The 13,580-nt window shown below is 42.8% G+C and overlaps 1 protein-coding gene across 25 annotated transcripts in view; it reads left to right on the top strand.

Moving 5' to 3' along the window:
* Nucleotides 1–13,580, top strand: part of APBB2 (amyloid beta precursor protein binding family B member 2) — a 166,520-nt gene that overhangs the window by 75,234 nt on the left and 77,706 nt on the right. For 22 of the 25 annotated variants that reach the window (XM_046940891.1, XM_046940892.1, XM_046940896.1 and 19 more), the window contains one exon: nucleotides 3,527–4,327. In XM_046940891.1, coding sequence (XP_046796847.1) covers nucleotides 3,527–4,327 — 801 coding nt within the window. Of the gene's footprint in view, nucleotides 1–3,526; nucleotides 4,328–10,040; nucleotides 12,815–13,580 lie in introns of those variants that run through there. The other 3 variants (XM_046940889.1, XM_046940890.1, XM_046940900.1) reach the window with 2 other exon arrangements.

Genomic DNA, 13,580 nt, shown 5'->3' on the forward strand with positions numbered 1-13,580 from the left:
TTCCTTGCTTGTAACTTACTACTGTACATGTGCTCTAGCTGCAATATGTATTAACGCAGTCGTGCTTGATCTGCTTGTCCATTTTTGGTCGTGTTTTAGCTTGAAGAAAGCAGTTGATTACTCAGGCTCTGATGGGAGCTGTTGCTCAAATTGTCTGAAGTGCAATTTGTACATCTAAAAAATGGAGTACAACAGAACCAGGTTGGGGAGTTGCAAGCACCCACTAGTCTGGCAGGGAAATGGTGTGCCCGTCCTTTGCTTTGCTCCTTCCTTATCATCAGAGTTGAGCCATAATCTCATTGCAGTGGGAGCACTGACCTCCTGAATGCTGGCGTGGCTAAGATGGTCAGGAGTGAGTGAAGGCAGTGCAGGTCTTCCCAAGTGCTCCATCTGAGAAGTTTGTTTCCACACCCAGAGATCTTGGCTGAAAAGCCAACGTTATGTGACTGAGAGGAAACTCATAATGCACATACTGGCCCTTTTGGATGCTCTGTTACTGATGAAGGTGTAAAGAACTCTCTACAGGAAGAAACTACCAGCAACCACCATAAACCTAAGAACAGAAACACCTTTCAGAAATGAGCAGAAAGGTAAAATCTGTTTGCAGTGCCAGATGCTCTGGCAAATACGACAGTCCAGGACTGAGCTCTCCTCCTCTCCTAACCCCAGTCAGAGTCAGTGAAGGTTCAGGGGCAGATCTCGGGCAGGGACGAAAGGGTTTAGCACAGACACAACTCCAAAATGTCATAGAAAGCCCTAGCTGGGTGCTGCTGCTTGTTTCTGTTGTCTGCCCCATGTGGCTCATGTGCAGAAGTACAGAGGAAGTTGCATTCCCTTGAAATTTTTAAATATAGAGCTGAGATGGGCGTCCTTTGGGAAAAGCGAGGGTATTTGAGCATTGTGGTGTCCTGTTTTGTTTTGTTTAAAAAAAAAAAGAGGAGAGACAAGCTACCTTTCTTTTTCCTAGTGCTGTTCTGTTCTGCAAGTTAGACTTTCTTACAATTATTTAAGCTTTCCCTTGCATTTACATATTTTCCAACGCTTTACATAATCCTGGTCTGGTAGCACTTTCTGCCCTTGAAACCTAAGTCCTGACTTTATATTTCATCTTTTCTTCTCTGTTGTAGTTTCCTTTCTTCCCACCTTCATTTCTCTTTGAGAGAGGTTGGTGCTGGCTGTGCCTCTTGTGAAGAGCCCGGTCTGGTGTGCAGTGACAGGAGGGGATGGGATGTTCCTCTCTGCATACACCTCCTGGTGCTGCTGGTCTGCACGGGCTTGGGAGGCAAGCTGGTGTCCAGTGAAAGGTTCCTGTGCACATTTTTCTGCTTATGATCTGAAAGCAGCCCAATTTAGTGCCCAGTTTATAAACGTTGCTACGTTGCTTGGTGACAAAAGACATCAGGTGGAGCCTCTGGAGGCTTTGTTCCAGTCACTGAGCCACGTGCCACTGTTTGTCATAAACCAGCGGGGGAGCTTCATCAAGCAGATAAGCAGAAGATAGTACATGCTGCTTCAGCGTCTCAGTGAGCTTAGGATATTTTGGATATGCGAAATGCTAGCTGCAGGAGGCCAACGAAAGATAATCTGACAGGCAGATACTTAAACTTTATCTAGCAAGATTATTTTTTAAGTAACTTGTTCAGTGGTGGGAAATAGCAGCAAACATTTTATGCAGCAAATTGCTTGTAGCAGAGGACAAGAATAAATGTGTCTTGTTTCAGATTGTGGCTGTTGTATTTACTGATGGAAAAAACACCTCTTTGAATTTCCTGGAATGCAAAATGAAACATGATCTAGCACAAACCATCGGTACTGTGCAATTCCGTGAATGCGGTAGATGAAAATTATTCTGCCTTAAAAATTTGTTCTTATATATGATTTCCGGAATGTGTACTCATTTATTAGCACTGTGAAGTGCTCCTTTTCGCTCTGTGTATTTATGCTGATATTCTTTTAAAACCCAAATGTTTAATCTCTTGCAAATCTATACAGCAGTCTATTCTGTCGCCAGATGTACAAGGATGCAGCACAGCTCGGCTGGAATGATCTGTCATCAGCTAGCTCAAATGATAATTTTTCATTCCTAGATAAGCCTCAGACATATTTTTATGTGCAGTATAAGCAGTTGGAGATACCTGAGAATTAGGAGTGACAGAAAGGGTGTTTCATGCTGCAGCAGATGGGAGTGATTTATTAATTGGAGTCTTACTCGGTTGGCAGGTGTCAAAAACAGTCACTACTACTGTGTGTGTAAGTTGAGGTGCTCATGGAGTATATATGCAGATTAGTGGGAGCCACAAATAGGCAGCAAAGGAACAAATGATGGTTTAAACCAAAAAAAAAAAGAAAAGTATTTCTTCATAGGCTAAAACAGAGTTTAAAAATCTATTCCTTGAAGAAACCTCGTATTTTTCAAAATGTGAACTGTACCTCAGCTAATCAAAATCAGAAACTTGCGTACAAGTAGGCAAAGAACGGTTTCATTTAACAGTGAAATGTATGTACTGTCTCTTAGGATGCACGTTGTATCCTTAAGTTTGAAGTTTGCAAGCTGTAGAAATAACGAGCCAACTTCATCTCTGAAGTGGACCTCCTTGTTTTCTTCTTTAAGCTGATTGAACTAGAGCAGGATATTTTGTGGAGGGATCCAAAGCACTCTACCCCACCCTAAACTCAAATACAGTTTTGTGTAATACAGTGCTGTATCAAACAAGGGGCACCAGTTGTTTCCTCGTCTTGCTATCTTCCTTGTCCCTCCTCCGTGCCATAGAAGCAGAGAATCATTAAGGTTGGAGAAGACCTTTAAGATCATTCAGTCCAACCATCAACCCATCACCACCATGCCCTCAGACATATAAAATAATTATGGAGTTACTGAGGAATCACTGTATTCTGAGTAGCCCTTCCTGCCATAGGGGACCCAATAAACACCCTCACTAAGAGCCTGCAATGCTCAACACTTTCATTACCCTTTCCCATAAAAGGGAAAAAAATAAAAGTGGAACTTCAAGTGTGAGGAGGCGAAGGCTGAGCAGGCAGTCATACTGACAGTAACTGAAGAAGGAGCAACATCTGCACACAGTCTGCTGAGAAATGCCTCTGATTTTCTGCTTCCCAGTAATGGGCACCAGAGAAGTTCTTCCCCTCTTGCACCCCTGAGGTAGCGGTGAGGTCGTGGAATGAGAGGAGAGCAGGGACAACTCCTGGGCCCTGATGCATTTACTAAGTGCTGTTCTGTCCCCAGCCTGCTGGGCATGAAGGAGCTCAGGCATGAAAGAGCACCTCAGTGGTACAGGGTCAAGCCTTCTGCTTGTCTTCTCAGCTTCACGGTGATGATCTCTTTGTATTTCTCTGCCTCTGTTTTTCTCTATTTAATAAGCTGAGCTGTTTTTTGTTCTCTTACCCATTTAGATTATGGTGATTTTTCCTACTATAAAGCCGTTACGTAAAGTGCCGTATCCCTTTACCAGAAGCCAAAATACTGTATAACTCAAGTGTTTCATCACCGCCTCTCTTGCTTTCCTAGTCGATTCCGGTGTGGACGCGCTGGCGGTGTTTATGGCAAGCAGCAGCACGACGGACGTGGTGAATCGCAACGGCCCCGCCACGCCGCCCAACACCCTCAGCCTGCGCTCCTCTCACAACGAGCTGCTGAACGCTGAGATCCGGCACACCGAGACCAAGAACAGCACTCCTCCAAAATGCAGGAAGAAGTACGCGCTGACTAACATTCAGACAGCCATGGGCCTCTCAGACCCGGCAGCACAGCCCCTTCTGGGGAGCAGCTCTGCCAATATGAAGCTGGTGAAGAACGGAGAAAACCAGCTGAGGAAAGCTGCCGAGCAGGGCCAGCAGGATCCCAACAAGAACCTCAGCACCACGGCCGGCGTCAGTGTGACTTCTGAGAAGTTTGAAGGCAAAGAGCCGATCCCGCAGGACTCCTCCAGCTGTGAAATATTGCCCTCACAGCCCAGGAGGACCAAGAGCTTCCTGAATTACTATGCAGACCTGGAGACGTCTGCCAGAGAGCTGGAGCAGAGCTTTGCTGTGATGGAAGATAAATCTGCACAAAGCAACAGCCAGGCTTCCACCATTATTGTCAATGGGGAAGTCCAGCCCCGGAAGCAAAACAAGCAGTCAAGCCCAGAGGATGGCCAAACTGCCACGGTGTCCTCGAGCCCTGAGACTAAGAAGGACCATCCCAAAACGGGGGCCAAAACAGACTGCGCTCTACACAGGATTCAGAACCTGGCTCCAAGTGATGAGGACTCCAGCTGGACTACACTGTCCCAGGACAGCGCTTCACCGAGCTCTCCTGACGAAACAGGTAGGCACCAGCAGCTGCTTGTAGCTGCTTACTGTTGGGAACACGGGGCTGAGCCTTCCCAGCTGGCAGAAGGAAGGAGTGGCACAGTTCTGCTATGTTTTTATAAGGGTGTGGATTGCGTCCAAACGCAGATGCTGCTTGGCCAGCACACAGTTCCCTTCCTGTTTGGTCCTAGTGCCTTGCAGTTTGGTTTCGAAAGGGCACCATCAGATGCTTTAGATAGGATCCAAAAAGCTGTGAGACCCGAAGTTTCACTGTAACTCCAGACTACTTCAACTATATTAGCAATATGCAAACTTCACCACTTCACCACAATATGCCACATTATAATCACCCCAGTGCTCAGTGGGTCTGTGTTATGAGATGTACGCAATTGCCTGGAGATGCTCAACTATTGCTGTTTGCCTGCAGATGGCAAGGAAACTTTTCTGAGTATGAAGAGGTGCTTTTGAGAAAATATTTTCAGGTTCAGTAGAGATTTCAGTTTTCTAATTCAAATCTTTGTGAGCTCTCAATCATTTGATGATATGCTTTTATTTAAAAGGGAAAGAAAATGAATTTGGGTCATTTAACTAATGTGTTCGGGTTGTGGTTTTTTTTGTGATGCAGTTTCATGCAGTAATTCAGAAGTTGAAATCATGGCATATTTTGAAAGTCTGGGCTCGTTAATTATTTGAACAGTAATGGTGACTGCTGCATGAGCTTCGCTGTGATTTACAACATGTCTTTATTATTTTTAAAACTGCAGAGCTCTCATTTACCCAAGTTAATGGGCTTCATAACTTTGGGTTTTATTAATATCCAAGCCAATCTTTAAAGATACAACTTTGTCAAAATGAGGGGAGGCAGTGTAATTCTTGAGGGTGATGTGGAGCTAAACAAATTTATCTTAAGTTGTTTGTATTTAAAGTGGTTTCATTATTACTGCATAGAAGTTTTGTACTGTTTGAAGGCTACGATGATCCAAATTCACAGCTTCCTTACCTGTCTGTAGCATTTGTGACCGTAACAACAGTGAGTTTGGCTTTGACTGTGGGAGTTCAGTCACAGCAAGAGGTCCCTACTGCTATGTGGAATATATTTGATCCTTCAATCTTTTTTGATGTGTAACAAACCTTTGCTCCTATAGAATTTTTTATATAGTCATCTCTTATTGTGAAAACTGGATGTGTTTTCCATTTACTGAGATTGCTGTTTGAGTTAATATTATTTCTCAAGATACGTGATGTGTGCCATCACTGATAGCATTTTGGGGGGAAAACATCAGTAGGTTTTAGATAACAGTGCTGAGTTTGTTAGCTCTGTCTGTGCACTTGCCCAAGGCTTGACAGTGGAAAAAATGTGGATAGAAAATTTATGTTCAGTGAAAATTAAATTAGCATAATTCCAAGTAACTTAATTAAGTAAGGGTCACTCAGGATGAGCTAGTACAAGTTTTGTCTCTTTTACTCTTAATTAACGTGTTTAATTTCTTCCTTCCAAGCTGTATGTTACCACTGTGTGACGTCTGAGCCCTTTTGGCACTCAGAAGAGAGGATTTTCTGTTTAGGGTCTTTCAGCTGTGCTTGGGCTTCATAGGATGGGCGCCACCGGGCTCCTCGCTGCCACCGCACCTGGGCAGAAGGAGAGCATCATGTATGGTCTTCAGTCCCTGTGCTTCAGCAGTAAATGCCAGCAGCCAAAGGAAGAAAGGCATCCAGGAGAAAAATCTGCAAAAGCAGACAGCTTTAGTTATATGGGTTCTGGGAAGGAAAAAAGGATAGAGTTTCAAGAACAGTTAATCCATTAAATAGTGCAGTGGAGCAGATGCGTGGAGAATTATTAATGTTTAGTCCAGAGATTGTATTTAGCACTTTAGCATACATTGGCATGTGATAGAAATACCATTTACCTCACAGTACACAGTTGAAATTTGCAATATACTGCTTTCAAGTCTTTTAAATTGCTTTATCTTCCCTCTGCTAACACAACTCATTATTCAAGTTCTGGATAACTGAGTGATTGAGGGTTTGCTTGCTTTGTTTTTGGAAGTATGTTACTCACAGACCCTGAAGAATTGATTCTTAAGCTTTGTGTGCACTAGGAACACGTTACTGTTCAGACAAAATCCAAGGTAGGAAACTTTTTTATTTATGATCTAATGGAAAGGTGCTTTCAAAAGGCTTGAGTTTTTTTCTGAGTGGGGAGTAAAAAATGAGACAACCAATTCAACCTTCCCACGGCAAGGAGGAAGACCCTTGGTGGATGGATTTGTATCCCTAGATGCGAATATCAGTCAAAGAGAGGAGTCAAAAGGCAATTCTCCTCCTTTCTGGCAGCACTGCTGCTGAATGTGACTGCCATTGAGCAAATGCTCGCCTGCTGCTGCTGTCTCAACAAATCCAGGATGTCAGTTTAATGGCTGGTTACAAATAAACAAGTTCAGCTCAGCACAGAAATGGCAGCAATGAGACTGGCCCTTGGGGAGGGAGAGTTGGGATCTTGCAAATGGAGCCTGCTATTCTGAAATAATAGTGTGTGTGGATAGAACAGCCCTCTAATACAATAAAAATTGCAGCAAATCAGGAACTAGTCAGAAAGATTTATACCAAGGATGAGTTCTGTCCCTGATTTTAACCTGCATCTTGGATAAAATTAAAATGAATGTCCTTTAAAAGCTTCAGTTTTCCTTTGCAGTACCTATCTAATAGAGACAACAAGGATGTTATTTACTACAGAACATGTTTTCTGTGTTTCTGAGTGTAGAAAATGATTTATGGTAATAGAAATAGTCAATTACTCTGTGGATAAGCACAAATCCTGTAATACTGGGGACAAAATATACTATCATTTGAACAATTGTAGGATTCCAAGTAAACATCTGACTTTAAGGAGTAAGAGGTTTTGGTTCATACCCACTATGCATCCTAATGGCCCACAAATTTAATAGCAGGCAGTGCTTGTTTTGTGTTTTTTTTTTAATCCTGCCTGTTGCTAATAGCTACATATCAAGAACAGTGCAGGTTTTATAGTCTCAGACTTGACCATTTGCTGACTGCTTGCAAGATAGTAAAGGTGACTATTTCTGCATATCAGTATTTATACAGGTACCCTTCTATATGGGGAATAACTAGTTGCATGTTTATATTCATCTTAGCTGTTCCTGTGAGAGGATTTTGGGGAAGGTAGGCAAGTCAGTTTAGCAGGAGAAAATACCTAAAGGACCATGTGGTTATTTATACCGTGTTGCAAATAATGACCAGCATCCAGGGTCTACTGGTAGAGGGTAAACTGAACTCCATAGTAAACTGAACTTGAGAGGTGATCTCCTGGGTACAGATTGCTGCTGTTGGTGGCACAGAAGCCACTTGCTGCTCTTGGACATTGAGGTCAACCTTCCCTTCTCAGTGTAGTAGCTGAATCCTTGGCTTCAGTGCTCAAGTAAGTGCTCTGGCTTGAAACCCAAAGTTTCTGTGATAGAACAGGTGATGAGCACCCTTTTGAATTTGGACAGCTAATAAAAATAGATCTATAAATTGAATTAATGTGCCTAAATTCAGGAATCAGAGAATAGATGTCTTACATGATGGTGATGAGCATCCTCTCCCAAACTTTCTTTTAGGACTATGCAGAAGATACTTTCCAGGACATGTTGTATGGCCAGGGTTGTAGCTTCATACTTGCTGTTTACCAGAAACATAAAGATTCATTATTTTGTAGGAGCCATTCACTGACTCCCCCCAGGCTGAGCTTGCTCCAGTTGCTTGCCTCGTGTCCCTATGTGCCTGCTGGTGGCCCAGGGGAGCAGGTGAGATGAAGACTTGCCTTGTGCAGGAACGACAGCAGGATGAGCGAGACACACTTCGAATAGCGCTCACAGAGGGAGTGAACCAACTGGATAGAGCCTGCAACACCTACCCTGCAGTGCAGGAAGGAAATCTGTTCCCTTCCTGTGTCTGGTTTTGTTCTAAAAATTGCTCCTTGGTAATCTCTGCTACACTGTGCCCATAGAGTCTAGAAGTTTTGTCATATTCTTTCTGAACACAACTCTCTCCAGCGTTACATCTCTCTGTGTACTGTGGGGCCAGTGGATGTTGAGTCAGTGGATGTTGAGTTGCTGGTTGCCTTTGAGTGGCTGCACCTTGATTACCAGTGCATCACCATGCCACTAGCTCAGTGCTCAGCCTAATGGAATGTCAAGTATGTACCTAGATGACATCGCTTCATTCATTTTGATGTTTTCTTGACTGAGCTGCTGGCCATTCAGTGGGAGTTTAACAAGCTGGATAATTTTGCCTGTGGTATTTCACTTCTTGTTCACTGCTTGTCTTTTCAAGAATGGTTTATTTGCTGGTATAGTAAAGCATGTAAGTCCTAATCTGGGCAAAATCAGAGTGCTGCTTTAAGTACAGTGCTGTTGTTACGAGTGCTTTACAATAAATATTTTCTACTTGGTATAATACATAGTTGTGACATGAACTATTGCTTGTTTAGCTAGAGCTTGTGGTGAGACAGTGCAGGAAAATGAATGCTGGCATTGTACCGCCACCGGAGGGAAAGCTATAGAGTAGTTTGCAAGATCTTCAGAGCACTAAAAGTAGCATAGTGTCTCTGTAGCATAGTTTACATTGTTTTGTTATGTTGAGAAATAGTCTAACACGCTTTTCAAACAGGGCTCATTGTATCTTTCAACAATGCAGAAGACTGTTTTAAGTGTCTATAGGGAAAACTTGAGTTTCAGGAAAGGTGCACTGCTTAATGTCTCATACTTTACTTGATAAACTATTTCTGGAAGCTTTTCAAGCTTCTGTTGTTTCAGGAATGCAAAAGTGTAATTCCAGAACCTGTGTGTCCTCTTACAGTATGAATGCATCTTCTTGCTGAAGTTCTTCTGTGCCTAGGATTGTGTTTCTTTTCCAGGTCTCCTCTGAGACCATGGAAAGAGTTGAGTTTCAGGCAGACACATGACCAAGCAAAGAGGAAGGGGAAAGCAAACTAAGGAAAGGAAATGAGAGAAGGTAATGGGAAAAGTCAGGATCCTAATAGCCCTTTCAGAGGGATGTTAGGAAAGATGCACAGAAGAAAATCCCCCAGTAACTAATAGCAGACTAACAGTCCCTCCTTAGGGGGGGAAAAAGAAGTTTTCAATTTATGAAGTTGTGAAAGTGATCACAAATTATGACCAAAATTGATCCAGCAAATCTCTGTCTCAGCACTTTTTAATGGTGTGTGGAACTCAAGCCAAGTTTCAATCCACCTGATTGATGCTTTAGAAATGAGTGTAAAAATCTATAGGGGAGGGAGGGGGAAAGCCTGCTCTTACCTTTGGAAGGACTTTGGAAGCCTGTGGACTGCTGTTCCTTAGGGCAAGCTGAACGTTCTGCATTCTGACCAGACACACCAGATCTGGCTAGGTGCTTGTTTGTCTTCTGTGCTACAGCAGATGTGAGAGAGGAATAGTACTGCCATGCAGCAGGAGTCCCTCATCATTACAGTGTGCCTATTTTATGGAAGCTCATGCAGCTGTTCAGACAGTAGTGATTCAAGTTCAAGAGTACTGCAGCGCAGGGGGCAGGTATAATTTTGTGAGTCTCCCAACTCGGAAGCAATTCCTGCCTTGTTGCCAATAAAACCCCTGTTGAGTGCAGATCAGAGCCTGAGCTTCTCCAAGCTGATGCAGCGATGCCAGCATTGGGCCCCAGTAGCAATGGTGAGTCTGTCCCTCCCTGATGTTGGTGAAGGAGGAGTTGTGGAGTGGGGAAAAAGATAGAAAGCTGGAAGGTGGGAATGTGGTCTGGAGGCTGCTGAGAAGAGGTGGGGGTGGAGGGGAAGGCAGAAGAATGACTGCAGTTGCAGAGATGAACGAGAGCCTGGCAGTGGCTGGGAAAAGCTGAACAAACCAGGAATCAGAAGCAGGAGTGTTGGTATTTATTAAATTAGGCAAATGGGGCTACGCAAAGACAGTGGTAATAGAAAGGATGGTCCAAAAGTGAGAGCAAAGCAGCAGAAGTTAACGCTGAGGAATTTAGATAGAAGTTTTATCCTTGGGATTTTTGTGAAGTATTCCAGTGTTGTTGTCTCAGTCTGTGTGTTTGAGGTTGGGTTATCTCTTACAGGAGTTATGAAAGCTTGCAGCAGGCAAAACCTAGAGAGCTTTGGACAAAAGGGTTTTAATCCTGAAGTATCCTGAGGAGAAAATGAAGTCCTTGCTCATGACTGCATTCAGGCCACACAGAAGGAGATGTCTGTGCCCAGAGGAGCACAGGCCTAACTCCCCTGAGCTCCTGCCCCTGTACAGCTGCACCTGTAGGCCAGCTCTTAACTCTTCCCAAGTTTTGGACTCCTTTAGACCCAGTTCCATATGTGTTTACCTCTCACACAGCTCAGCTTGAAGTGACTGAAATTTAATTCAGCTTTACCTAATGGTGGGGGATTGGCTGAATGAATCCTTTGAGTCGTAAGTGTGCTATTGCAAGCTGTGGCATTAAGTTCACAGAAACCTACAGCGTGTGCCATGAACTGGACTAGCTGATGCTGCAAGTAGCCTTGGGTTTGGTGCTGCTGTTGCAGAATGAGGTGGGCAGATTAAGACCAGTACTGAGGCATCACCGTGGGCCAGGAGAGGATTTGTATGATGGGACTTGGTATGCTGCAGGGAACTTGCTTCAAACTCAGCCCTTGCTTAAAATTGGTATTTGGTCCCTGCCTTAAGGGACATGAAGCCTTTTTCACGCAATCCCATGAAAGCACATACATTTGCAATTAAGGCTCAACTGCTTGATAGCAAGAGCAGGGGTGTTCAACATTAGGCTGTAAATGTCCAATAACAGGATGCCACAGAACTCAGGATAATGAGATTAAGTAGGCTTCCTGTACTGTCTGAGATCTGGATTTCTAAAGCCTAGCAGAGTATGTCCTTCTGTTTGCACGGTAGATTTATCCTTGATACTTCAGAGATGAGAAATCCTCGAGCTGCGGGGGATAACAGCCCCACATCTCAGGCACGTATTTTTGCTGTCTGCTTGCTGTCTCTGGGGCATTTGGAACTGAAATCCATTTTTATATGATATTATGTTACTGGGATTGTTTTTAACCACTATTTATTATGTTGTTAGTGCTATGCTTATATCATTTCATATCCTGGATTAATTTATTACTCAGTATGTAGTACGCAGTCTCAGAACTATTCAAGAAACTGTCTTAATGAAACTACTTCCCCTCCCCCCCAATCAGTGTCGTAATTTAACTAAACTCATCTTTCTGTTTTCTTAGTAGCTTTTCAGTTGAGATTGTACAGGGTTAAATTTAAAAATTCAACACTTCTTCAATTATTAATTCAGATATGGTTGCAGTACACTAACACAGGTACAGGGGCACTGTCATAACACTGAAGTAAGAGCTGTAAATCTATGGAGTTCATTTGCTTCTTGTTTGTGTATAGGTGAGCATTGCAGGATAAGATGTCCTAAATCTAAAACACGAAAGCAGCTATAGCCTTAGAAGTGGATTTTGGCCTTCTGGTGAACCTGAGAAGTTTTCAGTAATGAACAGAAGAGCCCTTCCCTCTTCCCCTCCTCAAAATAAATGCACAACTCAGATTGCCCTAATTAGTTTTTAAATTAGAATATATCCCCACTCAGACTTTAATTTAATTTTACCTTTACTCGGCAAGAAAAAGCAAGTCAGTTGCCCTGGTCATTTTGGCTGATATGATTCTTGGCTTTGCTTAAATTATTGATTATAGCAAGGGGAGGGACTTTCTGATGAGAACAGTGCTCTCGCTAATAGAAGCTTTTCACTAAATCAATTTCTACCATTGCTGCAATGCACCTTCAGGGAGTTGGAGGTTATCAGCCTTAAGAAGAATTTTGTCCTCAACGAGTGGATCTTTGCCATACATTTTTCTAAACCTTTTCTTCTCACATTTATACAGGCAACTAAGGAAAAAAAGCACCATAAATATATTACTAGGGTCGGTTTGCAGGGTGAGGGGCTGTTCTGGTCCAAAGTTGAGCTGATTAAATCTTGATGTGATTGATATCTGAGTGCTTGTGGGCTGAAAGTACTGTTTCAAAAGCTTGTCTCCTGAGCAGAGTTGGTCAGAAAATACATCACTGTCTTGCAAGCTGGAATCAATTCAGTAGAGAGTACCCTGAATGCATACACTGCTGCAGTTCCTCTGTAGCAGACTCTGGCAGGTTTTCCTGGCTTACTAGAAAACGCAGTCATTTGTACGGTCAACATGTGGTGTTTCCTCTATTGTTTCTATCTTCGGTTGAATGAGGTGGCTTTTCTCTTCTCCCACCCAAAGCACTGTTCCTTGTTAGACTAATTAAGTAAGTGTCTGGTTAAGCATAGCAGCGTATTTTCCCTGTTAGAGCTGGAGACTGATTTGGAGGTGCTACACAGAAGGAGAATATGAAGCTGTTGGGATATGTACAGAGCAAACTTTAAGGATGCTGGTAGCAGATAAGTACATGTTGAACTGTATGGGAGCATCTGGTAACTGTAAGTAACACTTTCTCTTCTCTTTTACTTTATCAAAGCTCCGGGTTATAATGTCTCTTAGCTCCAGGTGTTGAATACAGCTGATACCTGACAAAGCTTAAGCTGCAGGATAAATACTGTAAAGGTGTGTTTCCAGCTGCTTGTCATTTAAGAAGTGAATTGACAAACGATGTTTTAGACTTGTGTTCTGTAGGACTTATAGGTTTTTACATAGGTTTAAAATCCAAGATGAACTGGACTTGTGTTTTCTCCTTTACATGTCACAAATAGCTCCCAGGGGGCTGCTTTATTTAATACAGCCCAGGGTCAGGGGGGAATCTGGCTAGGTAAAGAGCAGCACCTCTGCGCATTCCCCGCAGTTCAAGGTAATGCAACTTACAGTATACAGTGTGAGGTTTTGGGGTTAAAAAGGTGAGGTGTTTTACAGCCAGTGTTTGATTGGTATCTCTCAATGAGTGTTGACTACTATCTTGGACATGTTTCTGTTAATTTTTAATGAACACCAGTTTTGCCAGTCCTAAATCAATCAGTTGAACTTGGTCAGAAGAATGATCTTTGGTCCACACAAAACCTTACTATACACAACTTTCTGTTTTCATCTGTCTTCACTCCAAAGGAGTAATAAGAAACAGTGATCTGTGTTGGCTTTTCTATTTAGAAAAATAATAAAACAAAAATTAAAATGCTTTTCATTCTTTGTAGGTAAACCAATATAACTTATCACACACTGTAGCCATAGCAGGTTTTCAAGGTAATATTTTGTGTT

Source organism: Gallus gallus, chromosome 4 (genome assembly GCF_016699485.2).
Source record: "Gallus gallus isolate bGalGal1 chromosome 4, bGalGal1.mat.broiler.GRCg7b, whole genome shotgun sequence".
NCBI lineage: Eukaryota > Metazoa > Chordata > Aves > Galliformes > Phasianidae > Gallus > Gallus gallus.